This window comes from Tiliqua scincoides, chromosome 1 (genome assembly GCF_035046505.1).
Source record: "Tiliqua scincoides isolate rTilSci1 chromosome 1, rTilSci1.hap2, whole genome shotgun sequence".
In the NCBI taxonomy this organism is placed as follows: Eukaryota; Metazoa; Chordata; class Lepidosauria; order Squamata; family Scincidae; genus Tiliqua; species Tiliqua scincoides.
In genome coordinates, this window is record NC_089821.1 from 15,695,489 (window position 1) to 15,718,931 (window position 23,443).

The 23,443-nt window shown below is 44.6% G+C and overlaps 1 protein-coding gene across 1 annotated transcript in view; it reads left to right on the forward strand.

Annotated features, from left to right (window-relative positions):
• LOC136639903 (cytosolic phospholipase A2 beta-like) overlaps window positions 1–23,443 on the forward strand; it is a 42,240-nt gene that overhangs the window by 13,108 nt on the left and 5,689 nt on the right. Inside the window, exons 7-16 of the mRNA XM_066614593.1 lie at window positions 894–1,021; window positions 2,758–2,862; window positions 7,413–7,450; window positions 9,468–9,603; window positions 13,525–13,661; window positions 14,167–14,389; window positions 15,151–15,268; window positions 18,374–18,511; window positions 19,414–19,515; window positions 22,727–22,918. Coding sequence (XP_066470690.1) covers window positions 894–1,021; window positions 2,758–2,862; window positions 7,413–7,450; window positions 9,468–9,603; window positions 13,525–13,661; window positions 14,167–14,389; window positions 15,151–15,268; window positions 18,374–18,511; window positions 19,414–19,515; window positions 22,727–22,918 — 1,317 coding nt within the window. The remainder of the gene's footprint in view (window positions 1–893; window positions 1,022–2,757; window positions 2,863–7,412; window positions 7,451–9,467; window positions 9,604–13,524; window positions 13,662–14,166; window positions 14,390–15,150; window positions 15,269–18,373; window positions 18,512–19,413; window positions 19,516–22,726; window positions 22,919–23,443) is intronic.

Consider the following 23,443-nt stretch of genomic DNA (forward strand, 5'->3'; position numbering starts at 1 on the left):
GCCAGCTAGTGTTCTACCAGCCTGTCCTTGTATTCTTATAGTATATAACCAATTTGTAGGCACCAAAAACCACTGTCATGTTATAAAGCGGAAATCAGGCCAAATTAGGACTAACATAATTTGGTTCCAAAAATTCTCCTCTGTCAGATACTCTTTGAGTGTTTGCTTAACGGTGAAATGGCACATTTCCCTCAGGAGACTTGGGTAGCAAATTGCCCCATGTTATACAAATTTAGGGGGAGGATGAAAATTGGCAACTGGGATAGTTGCATTGACTACTGCTTGGTTGAGTTAGTTGTGTTGCTGCTGCTTCATGTATATTTGATTTCTTCTGGGATGTTGGGTGAGGGGCTTGACCCAACGGCCTTTGAGGGGCTGTGAGCCCTTAAGCAGTGCCTCAACTGACTGAACCCTGGGAGCTTCACCTTTCTTGAATTTGAGTTTCAGATTTGAGATTTTCATTCAAATTTATGAACAATAAGTGAATTTTGATGGTTTTTAATTTTAGAGTCTGCTTTAAGCCAGCATTAACACTTCCTTAATTAGCAGAGGGAAGAATATCCTTGTTTCAATGTATTATAACAGTTGAGATTTTTGCCATTGGTACCACATAACGTGTATAGTTTGATATATCCAAATTTCAAGAGTTATTGACTTGTTCCCACTGTGCTTAAATGAAAGTTCCATATGGGCTGAATATAGAAAAGAAGTCCTAAATGGATATATACAAGAGCAGGAAGAGGACTATACAGAACTATATGTTAAATGACACAAAAGATGTAGAGTTATTTTACAAAGTAGCAAGTACCATGGAATGATGGTATTGGTATTCATCCACTCATTTTTAAAGAGCATGAATCTGTAACTTGTAACTACAATATCATGTTTTCTAGCCAAGAAAACTGTCGTGCTTACTGTGCAAGAGTCTTATGAAGGCACGCAGAAAACGACCAAAGATGTTGACTCCTTCCTTTTTCATTGCATCAAGAGTTGGGAACCAGTACTAAAAGTCAAGATTCAGGTAATGGCCACTGTCTGTTGCATGTGCCTACAGGTACCATTAGAAAAATGTATGAAATATTATTATTATTATTATTAACAGTATTTATATACCGCTTTTCAACTAAAAGTTCCCAAAGCTGTTTACAGAGAAAAATCAAATAATAGTGGAAATACTTCCACTGGATCTTGCCCCAGCTCCACTCCTTTGCTCTTTCCCATCTGTTTTGGGCCTGCAATTGGCTGTCGAAGAGCAACCCCATAAAGTCCTGTCTCTTTGCAGCTACAATTCCACTTGGTCCACAGTACTGTACAGTTGCCTTAAATATCAAGCATACCTACAGGCTATATAGCTAACATGGTAAAGGGCTCTGCTTTGAGCAAGCTGCTCTGATGCTGCACAGTTTGTGACCATCAGGCAGCCTAATCGTAACTCCCCACACTCCAGTGTAGTGGAACAGTGCAGCCTCCGCTGCATCCCACAGGGGAGTTTCAACCTCTGGAGAATTTTGCCCCAGCAGCTTCCGTGGATCATCTTGGTCCTGTGCCAGTTCTAGAGCTGTTGTAAGCCTGCATTGACCCAGGAAGGTGGATTGGGCCTGGGACTGGGGTTATGATTCAGTTGGCACTGCTGCCACTGAAACCATCTTCCTGTGCCCGGTCCACCTTCCTCACACCCTTGTTGCCTCCCTTGCCCACCCCTGTGCATCCCACCCTCCATTCTGCCCACCTCTGCGCCATCCCCCCTCTCCCTAGCTTCCTCCCAACTGCTGTGTGGTCTGACCTGCTCTGGTGGGTGTCCACTGTCTGCCAACTCCCTGACTGAGCTGCTTGCAGCAACAGCCAGGCTGCACACACTGGCACCGTAAGAGTTTACAAGTTTACACTGCTGGAACGCACATTCTGGCAGCAAAAAGGCTGCCAGATTGAACCACAAGAATGGTGGTTAGTTCAAGAGGTCTAACCTCCTGATAGACAGTACTGAATAGGGTTGTACTATACTACACAGTATTTTCCCATAACACAGGTCAGGTCTTTGGTAGTGTATTAATGGACTTTGCCAACAGTGTTGTTCAAGACAGTGGTTTGCAAACATTTTAGCACCAATACCCACTTTTTAAAATGATACCTGAGACTTTCAAAAAGGAGATCTAGAAAGAAATATTTTATTTATTTTAAGTAATAACCAGAAAAAGACCTTTGAACTTATCTCTCTATATTTACGCACGGTTGCAAACTGCAGGAGCTGAGGTCTTTGCAGGTCATTAGCAGCTACAGTATTGGATTTTTCAGTAGCCTCAGAGCTTGAGGCAATGAATTATCTGATCTTTCCATCACCCTTTGGCAGTCCACCAAAAATCAGGTTGTGACCCACCAGTGGGTCCAGACCCACAGTTTGGGAACCACAGGTTCAAGAACTTAACCCGCTTTTGCCTGCTCCACAGGTGTGCACATTTGATCCCTGTTGCGTATATGCAACATTGGGCAAAAATAGTTTAAAGAAAAGGACAAATCCAGGAAAAAGATTGAGGAATGTCTCTGGATGAAATGGCTGACAAGCTGGCTCGGAGTACAATGCAAATCCTAAGATTGCCTCTGAATGTATAGCTTCTCTTAACCCATTTAAGTGTCCATATTGCTTCCAAAGTCAGGTCAAAAATTACCAAATGTATCTTTAGTAGAGATGTGTTTTTCTCCCCAATTTATCTGATTATTTTTTGTGTTCAGACAAAGTTCTTATCTTCCTCCTTCACCCAGAGCATTTCACATGAAGAGGGGACTGACTCAGCCTATCCATTAGTTCTGCCCTTGAAACAGTTTCCACTGGGAAAAGAAGTCAAAGTGCACCTACCACAGGAGGAGGTAAGTGTGGTTTCTTTTAATCAGCCTTCTTCACCATTGTTGAAAAATTTAATATAGTGAACACATCCTGATGATACAAACCCAGATGATATACAGGCTAATTTGAATGGTGGAGAATGCTGTAGCAAATGTTTGTCATCCAGTTTTAGTGATTGTGTCTCACCCTAACCCAGTGAGGTGGACTATTGTTGGTTTTTTGTTTTTTTCCAGAAGGGTCACTTTACCCAGACCAACTAACTGAATTTGTCCATTGATCTTGCTCTCACATACTTATTCTGACAGCACAGGCTGAGAGCAAGCCCCTTTGAAGACAATGGAACTTACTTCTGAGTAGACAAGCATGGGGTTGTGCTCTCAGAGTAGCTCTGGGTGTCTAATGTTCAGTGAGCTTGTGCTTCCCATTTTTGCAGTTCTGTGTACAGGTTAAGGAATCATTGATGTTCAAGGTACAGGTTAAGGAATCATTGTGTTCAAGTCTCATTGTGTTCAATGGAGCTGCCAGGGTTGTTCCTGGGAAGGCTGCTGCCTCTGCTCTGGTCTCTGCCTTTGGGGGGTGGGCTGGCCCTACCCACCTGGGTCCTGTAACTCTGCAGATGATGTCAGGAGGTCCAGCTGTGGGTTCCCAATGTCATAGCCAGGTGCCCTGCCCGTCAAGGCTGGCCGGGGGAGGGAGTGCTCCCCTTCTCCCCCGAGGCGGGAGGGGGGCAGCTGCCCAGCAGCCAAATGGCCTGCATCCTGTCCCCCCCTCCAAGGCGGAGGGAGAAGTGGGGGGTTCGGTGTGCAGTGTTCCTCTGCTGCGCTTTGCCGCCCACCGAAGTGCCCAGGCAGTGTATGGGGAGGTGGCCCCATGTTCCACCGGCTTCCTCCCTGATCCTCTGGCCCAGAAGTCTTCTCCCTGGGTAAGTTGGGGATCTGTGGGAGGAGGGGAACCCCGACACTCTACTTAATCATAATTAATCTGTGGAATTCCTTATCACAGGATGTTTGATGGCACCTATATGCCTTTAAAAGGGCATCCAACACAGGTTAAAAGTCATGACTGTATGCAATATCTATGTTTTGGAGTTTGCCTATTGTATCTCTGAATGTTAGGTGCAAGGGTGTGGCAATAGGATGCAGGTATCTTGTTTTTGGCGTTTCCAGACGCATGCAGGCCACTATGAGTTACAGGAAGCTGGACTAAATGGGCCTTTGGCCTGATCTGGAAAGGCTCTTCTTATGTTCTTACTCACATGTATGGCATTTCTTGCAAGGAACAGTGCTCTGATTGCTTCCCATCCATTGCTTTTCCACTCTTTGTCACGTGTGAAATGGCAATGGTGATTCCACATGTTGCAGTGATTGCAGTCTTTTTGTCAATGCTTATCCTGCTAAACTGGACCACAGAAAGCACTTGGGTTATTTATCCGTTTCATTCCCTGCTGCTATTGTCCTTCTCACTTCAAATCATCCCCTCAACAGCAGACATGCAAAAGACAGTGGCGTCACTAGGATTCGCGTCACCCGGTGTGGGAGGCCTGTGCGTCACCCCATGCAGTGGACTGGGCAGCACCCCAGGTGGTGGGCGTGGTGATGTACTGTGCGATAAACGCGCGATATGGCTTGGTTTCACTTTCCATAGGGCTCCATGCATTTTTTGGTTTCCCTTTTTTTGGTCATAACTTTTGAAGGAAAGGAGCTATTTCACTCTGGTTTTTTTGCATTGCATTCCAATGGAAATTCCACATCCAACGGTATATAGCATGATGGGGTTGCTCCTAAAACCATGATTTTAGCGCGTCACCCTCCCTTGTGCGGCCCGCACCCCCTAGTGATGCCACTGGCAAAAGATACACCAGTAGACATAGCAGATTTCCCTCCCATATTACAAATTTAAATCACCTTCCTGTGCTCTTCTACCCAAGTGCTTTACCCCTTATTTTTTAAAAAGACATTTGTATCATACATTTGTAAGCTGTGGTTTCAAAAGCTGCCTGCTTCTCTGCAGTGGTTTTACAGCCCTTTAAGGGATTGTTTCATGCCAAAAAGTTTCTTCATGCTCACTTTTCTACTCTCCCCTGCCATGATGATTCCTTTTGTAAAGGTGCAAGAGAAAGATATTGTTGAGGCAAGGATCACTGGTGCACCTAGGGCAGGGCAAAAGGGGCAGATGCCCCGAGCGCTGACCCTCTGGGGGGCGCCTCCACCAGCCTCAACCCCCTGCCCATTTGTCCTTTTTTTTTTTAAAAAGAAGGGGCGCTCAATATTGGTGCTGGAAAAGCAGCGAAATGCTCGCAGGCCCTCTAGGCACCCCCTCCTCTCTTCTCCTCTCCTCCAGCCTTGACCAATCCCAGGACGCCCAGGGCGAGGGGTGTGCTGGGAAAAGTAGTCCTTGGGGCAAGGTTGCACTTGGAGAGACGGGAGGCGGGGAAAGCAGGTGCTGGTTCTGTGAGGTGGATGAGGGAGGAAGGCGGCACAGAACAGCCCGTGGCTTGGGGGTGGATTGTTCCGCAGGGGCTCAGGACTCTCTGCTGCCTGAGTATCAGCCAAGCAGCTGACCTGCTTCTGCAGCCCTGCTCCCCTCAGCCAATTTCTGTCTACTCAGAAGTAAGTCCCATTGTGTTCAATGGGAATAGAGAATTGCAGCCTGAATGTCAGCTCCTTCCATTAAGAACTCTTTCTTCCCACTAGAAGTGTGCATCCTCTGGAAGGAGAGGCTTGGGGGTCTTAGCTGTCTGGAAAGGCAAAGGTCACTTTTTGAGAAGTCCCTGGCACAGTGGAAAGCTGTTTGGCACCTCCCCCAACACGCACACACACATACAACTGGTACATATTAGAACCAAAGGAACCAAAACATTCCTTTTCAGTTCATTATCATGTTTAATGTTAAGCACCAAAAAAAGGGGTGGTGGGTGGGGAAAATTAAAGGATGCTTCATGGTGAAACTGCTGGGGGGAGGAGAGAACAGAGGCAGCTCTTCAGCTTCTCTTCTGTTGCTTCTGACATGAGAGAATCCCAGTCTCTCCAACCTTGAACTTAATTAGATTCCCATAGCTTCTCCCTGGTGCAAAAAGAACTGAATTCTAGCCTGTTGTAGAATGTCACTGTTAAAGGCATAGGAGGCATGTGGGGATGGGACCCAAAGCAGGCTCCCACAGTAAGTGTGGTATGGCCTTGCTGGAGAAATAGAAATCTGGCTAAATGATCCTGTTTGCCTCCTAGCCTGGGCTAGTCCTGGAGTTTCCTGCCAATTTCATGAGTGCTGTGTACATTTTAGGAAGCATGGCCACTCTGCCAATCATAGCTGTTTGAGTGTGTTTGTAACGGATAAGCTGCACCTTTGTTTTGTGTCTGATTTAAATATCATATGAGGGCAGGGTCATTTTCTGGGCATATTTGCTTAGGAGAGATCTGTGTTTATGTCAAATGCAAAACTAGAAACATAGAGAACTATGCCCCAGAAAAGAAGGTTGTGTTTTATGACAGGCTTGCAGGATTAGATGCACTGATTTTAGTCCCTGAAAAATATCCTGTGCAAATGCACCATTCTGAGCATTACGGATTTCATATTATAATGATAACAAATGGTATACCTAACTCTATGGACCCAAACACCTTTACCTTGTAAGTAAATTTAATTTATTTTAGTGTTGTTTCCAAATAAATGCATTTAGGATTATGATTTATGGACAACTTCTTACATTGCATTTTAAAGAGACATAACACTTTAGGATGCAGTTGTCTCTGAGAGAATGCTTTTGATCAGATATTTTCAGAGTTCATAATGCTACTTAAGACAGAACTGTATGTGTGGGAGATGTGCCAAGATTGTAAAATATTCATGACCCTGTGACAACTTAGGGCCCAATCCTATCCAATTTTCCAGTGCCACTGCAGCTATGCCATGGGGCATGCACTTCATCCTGTGGTGGGGAGGCAGACACAGAGGCCTCCTCAAGGTATGGGAACATTTGTTCCCTTTGGGACTGCACTGCAGCTGCACTGGTACTGGAAAGTTGGATAGGATTGGGCCCTAAAGCTGCAATCCTAACCTCACTTTCCTGGGAGTAGGACCAATTGAGCACAATAGGACTTACTTCTGAGTAGACTTGCTTAGGATTGTGCCCTAACAAAGTAATGTGGCACAAGTTTTTATAGGCTAAAGTTATTTCATCTACCATTTTTACATTGCTATCTTCTGTAATACAGTAATAAGAATAAATTTAATTAATTAGTTAAATTTAGTTAAATCATGGGGGGGGGGTGCCAAAATGTTAGTTTGTCCCAGGGTGACAGATGGGCTAGGTACGCCACTGGCAAGCATGCCATGGTGGTGGCTGCTGCTGCTTCCTTTCTTTCCCATCATCAGCTCTACTGCCTCTTAATTCCTCCAAAGTGGTGATGAAAACCCCCTCCCCCAGACCCTGCAGGGACAGTCATCACAAGCAATTGCCACATCTCCAATTATGCATGATGCTGCCTTCTGGTATTTGTCGTTCTGCATGCCTAATTTATTTGTCCTCTTATCTCTCCAATTATGAAGTCTTCATGTGGGTATTGTTTGGTTTCAGGGTGGAGCTCTGGAGCTGTACCTCCGGGTAATTGACTGGTAAGTCATGCCTGCTCTTCATACCCTGTTCTTTTCTGATACTGCTAGCTGGAGGGCATGCAGAAGGGAAGGGAGCCATCTTTCTGCTTGAAATAATAGAGCTGACTTTCAAAGTCATGTCTCTAGTCCATCAGCTAAAAATGAAGTCACATCCAGGTCATGCAGGCTTTGCTGTTGCTGGTTGAAAGGTGATCAAGCTCCAGCTCAGCTCAGGGATCTTATTGGAGGGGTCTGAGCTATTGCCCATTCCCTTTAAGCACAATATGAGGAAGAAGTGCTTTGCTGCCCCTTTGCCTCAGTCCATCCTTGCACAGGGTTTAAATTTTAAAGAGATCACATCCCTTTACACACCATACAAGCAGGGAGTGAGGGGAGGTGTAGTGACACATTCCTTCCTTACTAAGGGAGGGAAGTGGATGATCTGATTCTCACTTCCCTCCCTTAGTAAGGAAGGAATGTGTCACTACACATTCTCAACACTACAACTACAACACTACAACTGATTCTCACTTGCTTTTAGCAAGGGGGGAAACGGATCCATGGGGCTTGTGTCTGGGGTGGGTGGGAGGGAAGTGGGGGAAAAGGTCAACCCAGTTCTGCTGCTGATGCAAGCTGATTCAAGTTGCTTCGGTTGGTATCAATCACTCTCTGTTCCTGCTGGGTGCCATCAATCTGCCAGTCCAGTGTTATCTCTTCCTCTTTCACGGAATAGTTCTGTGACCCTGCAGCTTGACCAGTCACCTCTTACCATCTTATCCTCTCTTGTCTCTGGTAGGACATGGCCTCATGTTACAGTGCCATTCATGTTATGTAAAACCTGTGGCCACTGAACATGTGAAGTTCTCTCCATAAGGCTGGTTGGCATTCTGTGTCTTACTCTTTGCTTGAAGCTGGAAATTCTCAGATTAACTTCAGCAGTCTGCCTTCAGCCATGTTATTTGGTTCACACAGGTCTGGCTCTCCAGTGAGCTCCAAAATATGAGGCAGTAACAAGCATGGTGTGCTTTGCATGCCCAGAGGAGAAGAACATGGTCGAGGCGATGACGACAGCCATATCGCACTGGCTCAGATGCCAAAAGAGCATGAGCCAGGCCTGGAAAGTGGAATAGTGCTCACTCACTCAGGCCTGCTGGCTCCACTTCTTGTGTCCAGTTAACCTGGAAAAGAGCCCACACTTGAATGAAATGAATGCACAATGCATTAACTCTTGGATAGGAAAGGTTCCCTGTCATTTGTACAGAGTCTGTGTGTATTTGCTCTTTTGTAGGTTATACTGAATGCACATAGGGAGCAGGGGTAGAACCACAGCAGGCCCAGTTTCATTCCCCCTCTGCATGCATTCAATGCAAAGTGCGATCAGTTCTATACAGCTGTCACTGACCTACAGCAAGCAGAAATAAATTGTTAGTTATGCATCACTAGGCAGACAGGTTTAGGAAATGTGATCTGCACATCATTTGTTCCTTATCAAATTTGCACCCTTGTGCAACCAACCTATGGAATCAAGATTGCAAGCCAGCACAGTAATGGGAACAGTCAGTGCTGGCACCATGTTGCTGGGAGCCCTCAGACATTACATGAAGTCTTAAGCTGAGTTCACCATAGCATCTCATGTCCTGCCCTGGTACTGAGGGTTCAGGGAGGGCCTCAGCTGGGTTGGCTTTCTGATGGAAATAAGACCTCAGCCAGTACCCCAACTGGTCCAGCCCTGACTTTCTTTTCCTTGGAAACAACACAACCTCCTCTTATGCTAAATAATACCTGGAAAACTGTGTGCAATTCCCAGATAAACAGTTGTGCTTTATGCTTGAAAAGAAGGGGATAATACAGGAGCATCCATGTCAGTAGTAAAATATGCCTTCAGTTGGGAGGCTGGTTTTTTAGGTTGCAAATTTGACCGGAGAGTCTTAATTGTTAGGTGAAGCTTGTGCAAGTACAGTTGCTGTAGAACACACACAAAACAACAACAAAAAGAATCTACACCTGTCTGATGACACGATTGGTCTCTCTGTTCCAGGTCACAGAATCTCGATGTGCGTTTGGGGTATGAGCTATGTGCTGCGGAACAGGATTTCCTGCACAAAAGGAAGCAAGTGGTTGCTGATGCCTTCAGTAGGCTGTTCAACCTGAGAAGATACCTTCCTGAGGATGAGGTGTGTGTGTGTGTGTGAACACTCTGTGATGGTGTGTGGGGACATCTGTTACATTTGACTTGGCCATTAGGATAACTGAAATGGATCTATATCTGAAGTAGGCATGAGATTCATTTACTGCTGAGCTCTTGAGTTAGCATGAAATGTGCCATGTAGCAGTGGCGTCACTAGGGTGCGGGATGCCAGCGTGTCACCCCCATGCAGTGGGCGGGGCAACACCCCTGGTGGTGGGCATGGTGATGTACCATCACTTGGCCCTCACTGGTTTTTTTGGCTATACCTTTTGATAGAGCAAAGATAGAACACATTCTGCATGAAATTACACATTGATATATAACATGATGGTATTCTTCCAAATTGTGACTTTTGGAATGGACACTAGTGGTGTCACATCCCCCTCCTAGGGTGTCAACTTACTAACACCTTATTGCAGCAGTTCTCAAACTTTTAGCACTGGGACTCACTTTTCAGAATGACAGTCTGTCCAAGATCCACCAGAAGTGATGTCATGGTGGAAGTGACATCATCAGGCAAATTAAAATAAATAAGTATAAATAAAGTACAACAACTAATTAAATAAGCAGAAGCCAGCCCTGTTCCACCAAGTGAATTTCCTCTCTAGCCTGCCTGCAATAACACCCCCCCCCCCCCAAAATCAATAAGGTTTTCATCCCTGCCCAGTTCAGTTTAAGAACTTCTGTTTAAACCAGATCACTGTCAGGATCCATCTGACTTTGCAAGTCTCAAAAAAGTTCACCTTATCAGCTGAAGCCTCTGTTTTGATCCTTTTTAGTGTGTGTGTGTGTGGGGGTGTTATTGCAGGCAGGCTAGCTAAATTATATGATGTAATTAAGAGTGTCTGTGTGTTATGATTATATGATGTTACATATATTATATGCGTGTCTGTGTGTTATGATTATATGACTAAATTATATAATGTAATTAAGAGAGGCGTGACAAGCTAATTCTTCTTTTTGAAGGGAGTCACTGGAGTAAGACTTTATTATTACACAGGCCAACACACATTTTGCTTCCTTAAATATTACACCAATTCCTGGGTATATTTGGAGTACCGATTCAAAAAATGTTATCCGTTTTGCCCTATCACGTCTAGTTTTGGAGACGTGATATACACTAAAGAGGCATACACTAAAGAACCAACCTCGTATGGTTCATGAGGAAGCTGCTTGAACCATACACTAAAGAGGCTATGCCATGTCTCCAGAACTAGATGTGATAGGGCAAAACAGATAACATTTTTTGAATTAGCACCCCAAATTCATGTCAAACCACCATAAAGTTTAGGAAAAACTTTTCTGACTCTCAGTTTTGTAGTCCTGTGTTATTATGAATATATTCTGCATTTCAGTTAAATGTTTACAAAACAGTTTGTGAGCAAAATAAATTATCCTGTCCCAGAAGGACTCTCAAACTGAAAAGATGCAGAATGAACACTGGCAAACAGCCATTAGAAAAGAAGCAATGCCCTGGTGAACAGTTGCTCTGTCCCTATTAGATTTAAGAGGAGCACCACTTCAAAAAGTGCCTCTTTATCTGTTTCCCAATATTATTCTGAAGGGCAGAATCCTAGCAATCAATTTCTGGTTCCATAATACCGGTGGAAGGTCCCAGTTTACTCTAGTGAGCTACAGGTCTTCCCAAATTTTGCGCACTTACAAATTAGTACAAATGTAACTTAGGGCTAGTTTTTTTTTTTTGAACCATAAAAGTGATAAGCATGAAACAAGATGCAACTGGATAGTGACCAGATGATTACCGTACATACTCAGGTATACTATGTGAAATTTTTGCCAAGTAATCCAGCTCCAATTCTCACTTCGCCTTATCTCTGGGTCAGAGGGCAGAGCCTTTCAACTCTGAACAGGTTCTTTCTCTGTTATGTTTAGGCAGGCAGCTGGTTAGTTGCTATAGCTACTTTCCTGGGAGGTTTCAGCCAAAGTTAACCTTTTATTCCCCTCCGTTCCCTTTGCTGCTGCAACCCAATTCCCTTTTGCAAAGGCTTTGCATTTGGCAGAGGTCTTTTTTTTTTTCAACACCAGGATGGGATCCCCTTTCCATTTGAAGCAACAATTCCCAGGCTACAATTCAATGCAGCATTACTTAAGAATAACACCCATGGAAAGCAGTGGGTCTACTTCTGAGTAAAAAGGATTGCAAATATATGCAGCTGCATCTCTCTGCTGTGAATTGAATTGCACACTCTCAGTTATGTGTTATGGATTGTATGTTGTATGTAGAGCTTCTGGCTTAACACACCAGACACCTTAAAAGTGGATTTGATTCCTGGTTCTCCTGCAGTGGTTGCCAACCTTTTTCACTTGCATATCCCTTGGCAATAATAAATTGTACCCTTCGTATTAGCAAAATGTTTGTAATAATACAAGCCCTCATCTCCTGTCTGTGAAAACCCAGACTTCATGTATTCATCACAGTGTTTTCTCTTTTTATCTGTTTGAGGAACAGAAGACTCTGCCTTTACACTGTTTTGCACCAGAAGTGTGCTGAGAAATTCTGGGTGATTGATCACTTTCCATATTATGTTTCAGCTTTTTTACTGTGCTGATTTTCAATCACTGGTTCATACATGAATTGATGACCAAAAACTAGCTGTTGGTGGGGCTTTCAAAGCCAACTAGCTACCTCCCTTCCTGCCTTGCTGGTCCTTGCAAGGCATTCTGGAGCATGACCTGCCTTTTTCTACCATTATTCCATTCTTTTTCAAGTACCCCTAAAGGTCCTGTTGAGTGTCCCTGGGAGTACATGAATACCAGATTAGGAACCACTGATTTACTGGTATGTTGTTTACAGTGCACTTACTCTGATAGTGTTTACAAAAAGGTGGTGAAGACCAGAATTTAAAAAGAATAAAAATGTATCTTATGATCTTTTACTATGTCTTTAATAAATTAGAGACTACAGTTCTTAGGTAACAATTAGTGGTAGGTTATTTTTCAGGATCTGGCCTGGGGTAAAATCAGACAAAACTATAGTCAGACACCCCTCTAAGTTTAACCCCCAACTTATCTGAGGGTCTTAGAAAATTCCATGATTGCTGGCTCAAAACCTGTCCTCAACTTATCTGTGGGTTCGACTTATAGGCAAGTGTCTACGGTGAGTTTCAGATTAGCATTCACCAATTGGCTATCCAGTTATCCACACCCACAATATGTGTTGCTTTTATGCGCTGTCCATTTCTGGACTCACTGCAATGCCCTGGGAACTACAGGCACCACATCAAACCCCCAGTTGGGAAGCAGCAAGTGGCACTGCACTGTACTGCTAAAGCCCAGATACGTGCCTGGCCCACCCACGATTCCCTGGGCCACCAGGGCACAATGCGAGAGAACTTTCAGCCTCTTGCAATTCTTTATGAATATGCACCGAGTCTCAGGAGAGGGGCTGTGCTTCCAGAATGCAGCTGGCTAGCTGTAGCGGCAGAGGGTGTAGAGGTGACAGGTGTAGAGCTGTAGCAGCAGAGGGGAGGACCCCGAGTGCCTATTTGATTCACAAATAGAAGTAGACAGGGACCTGCTTTTTGACTGCTCACTGCATGATGAGGGACTCTCCACCTTGGAGCAATGTCACCCCTTTAACTATGGGATGGGAACAAGTAAAGTGGGAGTGGGCCTAAGAAGAGATAGCTAAGGAAGGGGTGGATCCCCCAGAGGAAGAACTACATAAGGCACCTGGGGCAGATGATGAAGCTGGACAGGCTACTTCAAGGCTGCCCAGTGGGGCTGAGACCAGGCTAAGCCCAAGAAAGTAAACAGAAGACTGGTAGAAGAGGTAGGAGGGTGAGCCAATCCCCTCCTCATCATTGAAGTCTGAGGCCTGATTGGGTCCCTATTGCTGAAAAAGATCAAGGGGAATTCAGAAACCTAGTAGCTTTTTTTGTAACAGGTCCCAGTGGTAGCTGTTATGGCAACAGGAGGTGGAGTTAGAGCAATGACAGCGTTGTATGGTCACCTGATAGCACTCCAGAAACTGAACATTTTGGATTGTGTTTCCTATATCACCAGTACTTCTGGATCCACCTGGTAAGAACTAATTAATGAGAACCCCTGTGATAATGGGCATAATCCAGAGATAAAATGGATATCACATACCAGCTAAATCCTATAGAATTTATGTACAGATTTTAGTTCTGTGCAGTCAATTTAGTTTTCTTTGATGCCTGCCCACTGGGATTTGGGGGTAGGAACTAATCCTGCTTTAGTCATTGTTCCTCTCAGCCAGAAAAACAAAAGAGGTGAATCTCAGTCAAGTACCAAATGAAATTTATCAAAACAGTTGATGCCTTTCAACAAGTATCTTCAAGTATACGGTGGGATATCAATTCCAAATATGAGGGTTGTGGATAGAGAGGAGGGTAGAAAAGAGTAGTGGGCTCCATTATATATTGAGTAACCCCCGACAGCTTGTTTCATGCATGTGTTGGAAGAGTTGATTCTGTAGCATTTTCAGTTGAAAGATAAATATTTTGGAATGCTGTTAGCAGGCAAGCACTTGTTTTGTAACTACAGACTTTCCTCCTCCATTCAGGACTTTGACAAATTTGTATCAAGATACCAATTGGTCACAGAAGAATCTAGAAGAGCACATCCAAGCAGTTAAAACACAGATATTGAGGAACAAGAAGAATGTTATTTCCGCTGAACAACTGAAGTACTATTACAAAGAGTTGGTTGAGAGGTCTAAAATGGGGTACCTTCCATCTTTCACAGCTCTCTGGGCCCTTGTCCAAGAAGCTCTCTTACACAATGAAGTATGTTTAAAATATTATGAGAATATTATTCCTGCTATTTGTTCTGGTCTAAACTAGGGACTGATTTAGATACAAGAATGAAGCTTTGTACAATCTTCCCTTATCTGTACCTAATTTGTTTCTGAAAATGATCATGGTAGCCAAAATCCGGAAGGGTACAATTATTACATTAATATAAATGGGGAAAATTTAACTCATTCCAAAGCCATCCCAAAATCAGTGTAAGTCAGCAGTTCCAAATCTTATTCGGATAAGTGTGGCACTGTGACCCATTTTGTCCTCTGTTGTGGGTTGTGACGCTCCTGCTGGTGCCAGGGGGCTTCTTCTGGGTTGCACCAGGCCAGTGACCGATTCTACTGGCCTTTGTTGACCTTGGAAAGGCAGATGTGGCTTTCAGGCTTCTGCAGGACATTCCGATCCTGAAGGTTGGTAGAGTGGGTCGCTGGCCTAGTGAGACTTGGAAGAAAACTTTGGGACTGCCCAATGTATCTGGAATGGTTTCTATTTGGAACCATTCCACCAAAAGGGAGGATAAGAGCCCAGCCTGTGATCCACCTCATATGGTGTGGGTCACCTAGTTTAGCTGTAAGTGCCTGATATCATAAGGAAAAAGTTGTGTTGCACAATAAAGTTAAATAAACTCCAGTTAAATGATCTAAGGTAACAAAGTTCCACTTGTAGCAAAATATCTTTTTTATTGCATTTTGATATGTAGCCATTCATATTTATTCTGAACTTTCCGTCACATTTTTTTATATTAGCCAAATGAGAGCAAACTGTCAGAACAACGCTCAGCTATTAATCAAGGCCAGAACCCGTTGCCTATCTACACAGCCATGAATGTCAAAGACAAAAACATCAGCACCTTCGATTTCAGAGGTAGGTGTCTATGTATTTAAGGGAATGTTTTGACCAATTAAAGATAACAAAGGGAAGTGAAGAGAGCCTTGAAATTCATTTGTAGTGATTGTTGGGGTTGTGGAGAAGGATGTAGATTCTCCAACCATTTCAGGACAATAACACAGTGCAAGGGGGTTCAGATTTAGAAGCTATGTAAGCCACAGTGCTCCTTGTTCCTTCTATGCTCAACATCACACATCAATGTGTACTGGTGAATAGTTTGAGTGCAGCTCATGTACAGCAAGTGCAACATGTGAGCATCTCCTGTTGTGTCACTGTAGCTCCTTACTGAAGGATCATGTTGACTAAATATGACGTGTGCCATTTGGCAAATGCCTTTTTCTAGGCTGTGGTAGAATCAATATGAACCAGATCCTGCACTGACCAATGGCCCATACTTATCAGAGGACTACCTGATTGGGCTAATCGTAAACTCTCAAATCTGTCCAATCCGCTTTTAAAGGCATATAGGCCAGACGCCATTACAACATCCAGCGGCAAGGATTTCCATAGATTAATTACACGCTGGGTAAAGAAATATTTTCTTTTGTCTAAGTCTCCCCACACTCAATTTTAGTGGATGTCCCCTGGTTCTGGTGTTGTGTAAGTGGGAAAACATCCCTCTATCCATCCCCTGCATAATTTTGTATGTCTCAATCATATCCTCCCTCAGCAACCTCTTTTTTTAGACTGAAGAGCCTCAAATGCCATAGCCATTCTTCATAAGGGAGGTGTCCCAGCCCAGCAATCACTTTAGTTGCTCTATTCTGCACCTTTTCTAGTTTCTTTGTCCTTCTTGAGATGTGGTGACCAGAACTGAACACAATACTCCAGATGTGGCCTTACCATTGACTTGTGCAATGGCATTATAGTATTGACTATTATTCTCAGTCCCCTTTTTAATAATCCCAAGCATGGAACTGGCCTTCTTCACTGCCACTGCACATTGGGTTAACACTTATATCAAGCTGTTCCACCAGCACTCCAAGATTTCTCCTGATCTGCCACAGACAGCTCAGATCCCATTAGCTTATATGTGAAGTTTTGATTGTTTTGCCCCAATATGCATTACTTTGCACTTACTTACATTGAAACACATCTGCCATTTTGCTGCCCATTCTCCCCGTTTGGAGAGATCCTTCTGGAGCACTTCACAATCCCTTCTATTCTTTACCACCCAGAAAAGTTTAGTGTTATCCGCAAACTTGGCCACCTCACTGCTTGTCTCCAAGTCATTTATGAGCAAGTTGAAAAGCACTGGTCCCAGGACAGATCCCTGGGGCACACCTTTTCACCTCTCTCCTTTGTGAAAATTGCCCATTGATGACACCCACTCTGTTTTCGAGTCTTCATCCAATTCTTGATCCATTAGAGGACCTTCCCTCCTATTCCCCAAGGGAATATTTGAGGGACTGTGTCAAACACCTTTTGAAAATCCAGATATATAATATCTACAGGTTCTCTCCCATCCATATGCCTGTTGACCTTTTTTAAAGAATTCTAAAAGGTTTCTGTGTCAAAACTTACCCTTAGAGAAGCCATGCTGATTCTCCCTCAGCAAGGCTTGTTCTTCTATGTGTTTTTATCTTTAAGGAGGCTTTTTACAATCTTCTCTGGAACAAATGTCAGGTTGACTGCCTGTTTCCTGGGTCCCCTCTCCTTCCCTTTTTTAAAGATTGGTATGACATTTCTACCTACTGATTTGAGGCTCATGAAAGCTGTTTTGCCAAATTCCAAGGCCAAGCTTTGCCTAGAGAATTACGCCCACTTTCAGCTAATTAGCTCTCCTTCTTTCCCCAAAAATGACTGTAGTTCTTGTAGTTCCCCAAAAATGACCTTGCAGTACTGCTGGACCCCACCACCAGGGTAGCTCACCTGTTTAACCTGCAGAAGTCATTTTTCCTCCCCTCTCCTGCCAGCAGCTCCTTCTGTCTCTATAGCAGCATGGTCCTCAGCAGGTCTACCAAACCTGTTTGATTCTACCGCAGCCTAGAAAAAGGCATTTGCCAAATGGCACACGTCATATTTAGTCAACATGATCCTTCAGTAAGGAGCTACAGTGACACAACAGGAGATGCTCACATGTTGCACTTGCTGTACATGAGCTGCACTCAAACTATCCACCAGTACACATTGATGTGTGATGTTGAGCATAGAAGGAACAAGGAGCACTGTGGCTTACATAGCTTCTAAATCTGAACCTCCTTGCACTGTGTTATTGTCCTGAAATGGCTGGAGAATCTACATCCTTCTCCATCTTTCCATGCTGGTTGCTGAAGCTCCCATACAGTCCAATCCCATTCTATCCATTCTGGTGCCCATTTGATCTATATCATGCCCCATTCCAGAGGGGAGCCTATCAATCCCAGTGGTCCTACAGTTAAGTCCAGAGGCCATCCTATTAATTGCAGACATGCTCCACCCCCTCCACCTTTTCCCCTCTCCAGGGCATCACCCAAACTATGAGGCATTCCCATTTCATTTCTTGGGGAGTCTTTCAAACCTACCTCCAACTACACAGTCCATTTCATTCAGCCCCATTCTAGGAAGGAAACAGCCCAAGCTTTCCATGCCATGGAAAGGGCCTTCCATTCCTCCCATTGTGTTCATCCTAAGGTCCAAGCCTTCTATACCCATTCCTCCAAGTCACCTGGCCCCAGGCACTTGTTCAAGTGGTTTGCATCAATAAGTATCCCTCCTGGTCCCAGCCCCATACCTCCTTCCTCCTGCCAGCAGCTCCTCCAGCTGCACTTTGGTCCTCAGCAGGTCTTGGCATGGCAGCTAAACAGCAATCTCAGTGTCTCCAGCAGTCTGCAAAGTCCATTCACCCATCAGTCCATTAGCCATTAACCCAGTCTGTCCTTCCTCAAACTTTCTTCCTTCTGCTACCCACAACAAACTCTCCCTTCATCAGGAGCTTTTATGTCTGAGGGGCCTATTGCCTTCAAATGGCTGCAGCTGTGCAGTGCACCCTCTGCTGAATGCCCAGGCCTTACCCTTAAAGGGGCCATTGCTGACACCTACCTCCTCGCCAGAACTTCTGTGATTCCAATACAAAAGCTTTCTGTGCTCTTTTGGTTGCAGAATGGATGGAATTCAATCCTAATGAAGTTGGGTTCCTGAAATATGGTGCCTACGTTCGTGCAGAAGATTTTGATAGCAAATTCTTCATGGGAAAACAGTTGAAGAGGCTCCCAGAGTCCCGAATTTGTTATCTGGAAGGTAACCTGTGGTTTATAAGCTAAACTGGAGGCTCCAGAACAACAAATTGACCTTTGGCAGTTGATCTCTTTTTCCAAAGTTATATGTGCCCTCTTGTAACTAATGATTCTCAATTCTGCTTTCACAACTTCTGTGCAATGAGGGATTGGAGGCACTCTCAAAACAGAGGATACAATTGAGGCAATAGGGTGTGCGTGAGGGTGATATTTCACTTTTTTATTATACTATCCAAAATATTATACTATCCTTTTGGACGAGGAGAGTGGAAGGGCTCCATAATGTTATGCACAGAAAGAACCAGGTAATCATATTGCATTGCAGCTGATTTCACGTTTTGGTAGAAGAAATGCAATCTCAAGGGTGGATGACCTGATTGCTCCTTCCTCACCTCTAGTGTAATGCATATGCTTTTATGAATAGCATAGATTCAGACAACTATGTGAATGCATGACTTGCAGCTTCCTCCTGGTTACATAGAGGGGTTCTGTGTACAATTACTTCAACCATTCTATTTTAGCATTCCAGGTGTTTTTGGTAACTTGCTGAAGCATGTTTGTCATGAAGGTTCTCATGCCCTAGACCCTCTTCATTCAACCTAATGTTGTGTAGATTCCACCACCTGACTGCAAAGGATTCTTCATGGAGGAGATAAAATGATCACTTGAATCCACTCTCTGTGTGCCAATAATGTAGCACCATTTTGACCTGTTGTGATAGCATGACAGCCTAGTGCTTGATCACAATATTGCTCTTTAAATTACGATGCTTGATTATTCAGCTGACATCAGAAAACTGCTTTGTTGTTTCAGTGAGATCTTGTACATTGATTGGTCCTAGTGAGAGATGCTGCTATTTAATTTGAACTCATACAGCTGCTTACCCTTGTGTGGTTGGACTTGCAGGTATCTGGACCAATATTTTCACTCCAAATCTGCTGGATAGTTTATACTGGTCCTCAACACCAGATGAATTTTGGGACCGATGGCTCAAAGACATGTCAGAAAGTAAGAGTTTCATTAGTGATCACTTTATACTTTATTGCTTGCACAGCTGTTTTCTGCTTTAAACAGGAGAGCTAAAGGTGGATAACATCCTGCCAGCTTTTCTTTTGGTCTTCTAAAGCAGTGGTTTCCAAATTTTTTCACTTGTGTACCCCTTGGAAGCCCATTTCCATAAATTGTACCCCTCATAATAGCCCTGCAAGGCATTCTAATGCCAGCCCGCAAGGCATGCTAGCACAAACTTGCCTTTTCCCCACCATTATTCAATTCTTTTTCATGTACTCCTGGGGGTACACATACCCCAGGTTGGGAACCATTGTTGTAAAGCGGGGGTCTCTAAACTTTTCGACTGAAGGGCTGCATCAAATATCTGGCACAGTGTCGAGGGCCAAAAAAAAAAAAAAAGTAAATATAAAATTTAAATATATCAATTAGAGATGGAACTTAGATGAATGAATAAATGGGCTCAAATGTCCAGGATTTCACCAAACACCAACACAGCCCAAAACACACACTTAAACAGACCCCCATTCCCCCACCCCACAAGCACAACTCTGGTTGTGTTTGGTCAGTTGGGCCAGAGACTCTCAGGGGATCAGAGGTTGGCCGCAGGCCAGATAGAGGCTTGCCACATCTGGCCCCCGGGCCAGGGTTTGGAGACCCCTGTTCTAAAGCAATGAGTTCTGCTGTCATGCCATAAGACATTGTCTTCAAGAGAATCCAACTATTGGACCATAGACTTCTGTATTGTGAAGACTGACTGGCAGCTGTACCGCAAGGTTGTAGTCAGGAATTTGCAGGTGGGATTTTTCTCTTCCATGTTCAAACCTGGGACATCCTCTATGCAGAACAGATGCTCTTTCACTTCATTTGTTTCTTTAATTTCTATCTTGCTTTTCGCCCAAATGGCATCCAAAGATGCTTACAACATACTATTAAAATACATACACATAAATAATAAAACTAGGTAATATCATAGAAATATATTTTTTCCCTTACCTCTGCGTAGGCCCCGATGGTCTATGGGTCTCCCTGGACCTATCCAGTGATATAGCTGACATATGTCTGGGGACAGCCAGGGGATGGGGTAGGCCAAAAAATGGGGGATAGGATTCAGCACACACAACTGCGACCAAATCCAGCACATCCCTCCCCAACACACCCCTGGTTCCTTCCTTTTGCAGCCCCTCCCCACCCACTGCTCACCTCTGCCTCCTCTGGAGATGGCTAGGCACTCATAAGAATGTAAGAACAGCCCCACTGGATCAGGCCATAGGGCCATCTAGTCCAGCTTCCTGTATCTCAGTGCCCCAGGTCCAGTGGAGTGCAGCCACCAGCCCTTTACACTGGCAGTCACAGTGTGTGCAACACAGTAGCATCAACAGTGCTGATGGAGAGATCCTGCTGCTGATGGAATGCTAGTTGGATTGGGCCCCAAGTCATTTATCCAACCTCAAAGAGGCTGAGAATGTCTCAGTAACACAACATATAACTGCAGTAAACCTGGATTAAAGGGAATCGACACATAGCCCCATATGGATGCTGTGACCATGGTGTGTGTACTGGCCATTGTTTTCTAGGCAAACTCTATCTCCATGAGTGGAAATAGGAGCCCAGTCTGGCTGCTAATGAATCCAGTCTGAAGCATCTGCATCCTTGGAGGCTCTGAATGATGGGGACAGTTCAAATATTTTTATATCAATTTTTAGCTATCTTATTGTGATAATGGAGTTTGGGAACACTCCCTTGCTGAGCCTTCTCTTAGGAAAAAAGAATTGCAGGGCGAGTCCCTCCTTGGAAGATCCTGAGAGTACCTGAGCAAATAGCAATAATGTACCCTCTTCTTTCTTTTGATAAAAATTATTCTTACTTGTCAGTTCTTAAATGAACAACTATGACACAATGAACTACAAAAAATGGGGGATAGGATCCAGCACACACGACTGCCACCAAATCCAGCACCTTGTGATGGCGCTGCCTAGAAATGTGAATACCTTTCCCCCTATTTCAATGGTTACCAAACTGTGAGCTGTGGCTCCCCGGGAGGCTGCGGAAACCAGTCAGGAGAGCCCCAGAATCCTCTCAGAAAACACACTGCCCTATGCAATGTATAGGATTGTGGCCCTAACAGGGAGCTGTAGCCAGTGGCCCAGTAGGACAAGGGAGCCACCAGTCCAAAACGTTTGAGAGCCACTGCCCTGTTTCATTGAGGTCTCCTAAAAATTGATACTGACTCCTAGAAACCAGAATATTATTTCAGGCCTCCTTTCAAGGAATTCATTCCCAGAAGATCTGTTCTCCCAACTTTCCCTTGCCAATTCAAAATACCAGGATCTTCAAGTAAGTCAATAGAAATTGCCAGCCTTGCTGAGAAGAGTTGCCCCATCAACTAATAGCCTGGAAGTAATCTGCCTCAGCAAGTGGCTATTTTTACTCCTAAGGACGCAATCCCAGCTTGTGCTGGAATCAGACAGGCCAGTGGGCCTGCGCTGCATCTAACACAAGTTTGGGGCCAATAGTGGCACATCCCGAGGCAAGGGGAAGCCTTTGCTCTTATCTCTTGTCATGCTGCAGCGGCCCAATGGGTCTGCTCGGATCTGTACTACCTGATGAGGTGGCGCAGATCCAAGCAGAATGGAGCAGACAGGGACCTCTTTGTGCCATCTGAGAACAGGGCTAGGATACAGCATAACTACTCCCCTGCCCACCTTCTGCTCCCCTCACCCCTACCCCTGGGAACAACCACTGTCAGCCCCCCCCCCGACCCCTGCTTGGCTGGCACAACTCACCTTCTCCGCTGGGCCAGTGCTGACATGGGGAGGCCAGCACATGTCTGTGTACCGGCTTGTCTCCTCTTAGAATGGCGCAAAAGTATTTTACGGCATTTCTATAACACTCTTGGGCCGGTGCAAGGGACTTACGGTGGCCAAAGTAGTTGGGATTACACCCTAAGTTATTTATCTTATGGTCTGATCCAGGGCTAGCCCAGAGCATGCTGCAGGTAGCATTATGGAGAGAATTTAGTGGTCTTTTGGTCTCTTACAACATCATGATTCTTGTAAATGCTACTAGATTTTCCTGTCCTTTTCAGGGAGAGTCCCATTTTGATTTTTTCTTAGAAAATGGTAACATAAATTCATGACCAGTCTTATAAAGTGTTATGTACTGGAAAAAGAACTTTCCAGAAATTGATCTTTTCATGGTTTTGTTTCAGGTGAAAGAAAATACTCAGAAGATGGAGGCATCACTGTCTACAAGCCTCCAGACACTGCAACTGGGAAACTCTGTGAAATTTTTAATGACATTTTAACTGATCGTCCATTGAAGGGGGCAACGCACAATTTCCTGAGAAGCCTTGCTATGTATAAAGACTACATGCAGCAAAGCAATTTTATTCAATGGAGAGGTGATTAAATATTAATTATCAATTAGCTATATTATAAATATATAATTATTAAACATTAATAATCAATACTCTTGGAAACATTTAGATTGAGTCAGAGCCCAATCCTGGGCTCAGTTCCGCGGCTAGTGCAGGGTGGGCGCCCAGCCTCTGCTGCTCAGTGGTCTCATGGAGACGGGGAGGGGGGCGGAGAGGAGTTTCAGGGAGGGGGGAGGCCGGCAGGGGGCAGAGAGAGGGCGGGGGGAGGTGTGATGGGGAGGCAGGGGGCAAGGAGGGGGGCGGGCAGGAGGCGTGCTGGGGGAGGGAGAGAGGCAGGTCCACGGAGCTCAGCTTCACCAGATCCAAGGCGCTCATGGAGGGCTCGGCGCCCTACGCGAACGCCATTACTTTACCACTGACCTTTTGGTCGGCAGTAAAGTGAGTAGCTCCATTGCGGGGCCGCTTCCCTTACCCGGGACAAGGGGACAAAAGTCCTCTTCTCCCGAGGTACCACCTGTGGTAGCCCGAGGCGCACAGGATCCAGCGGCA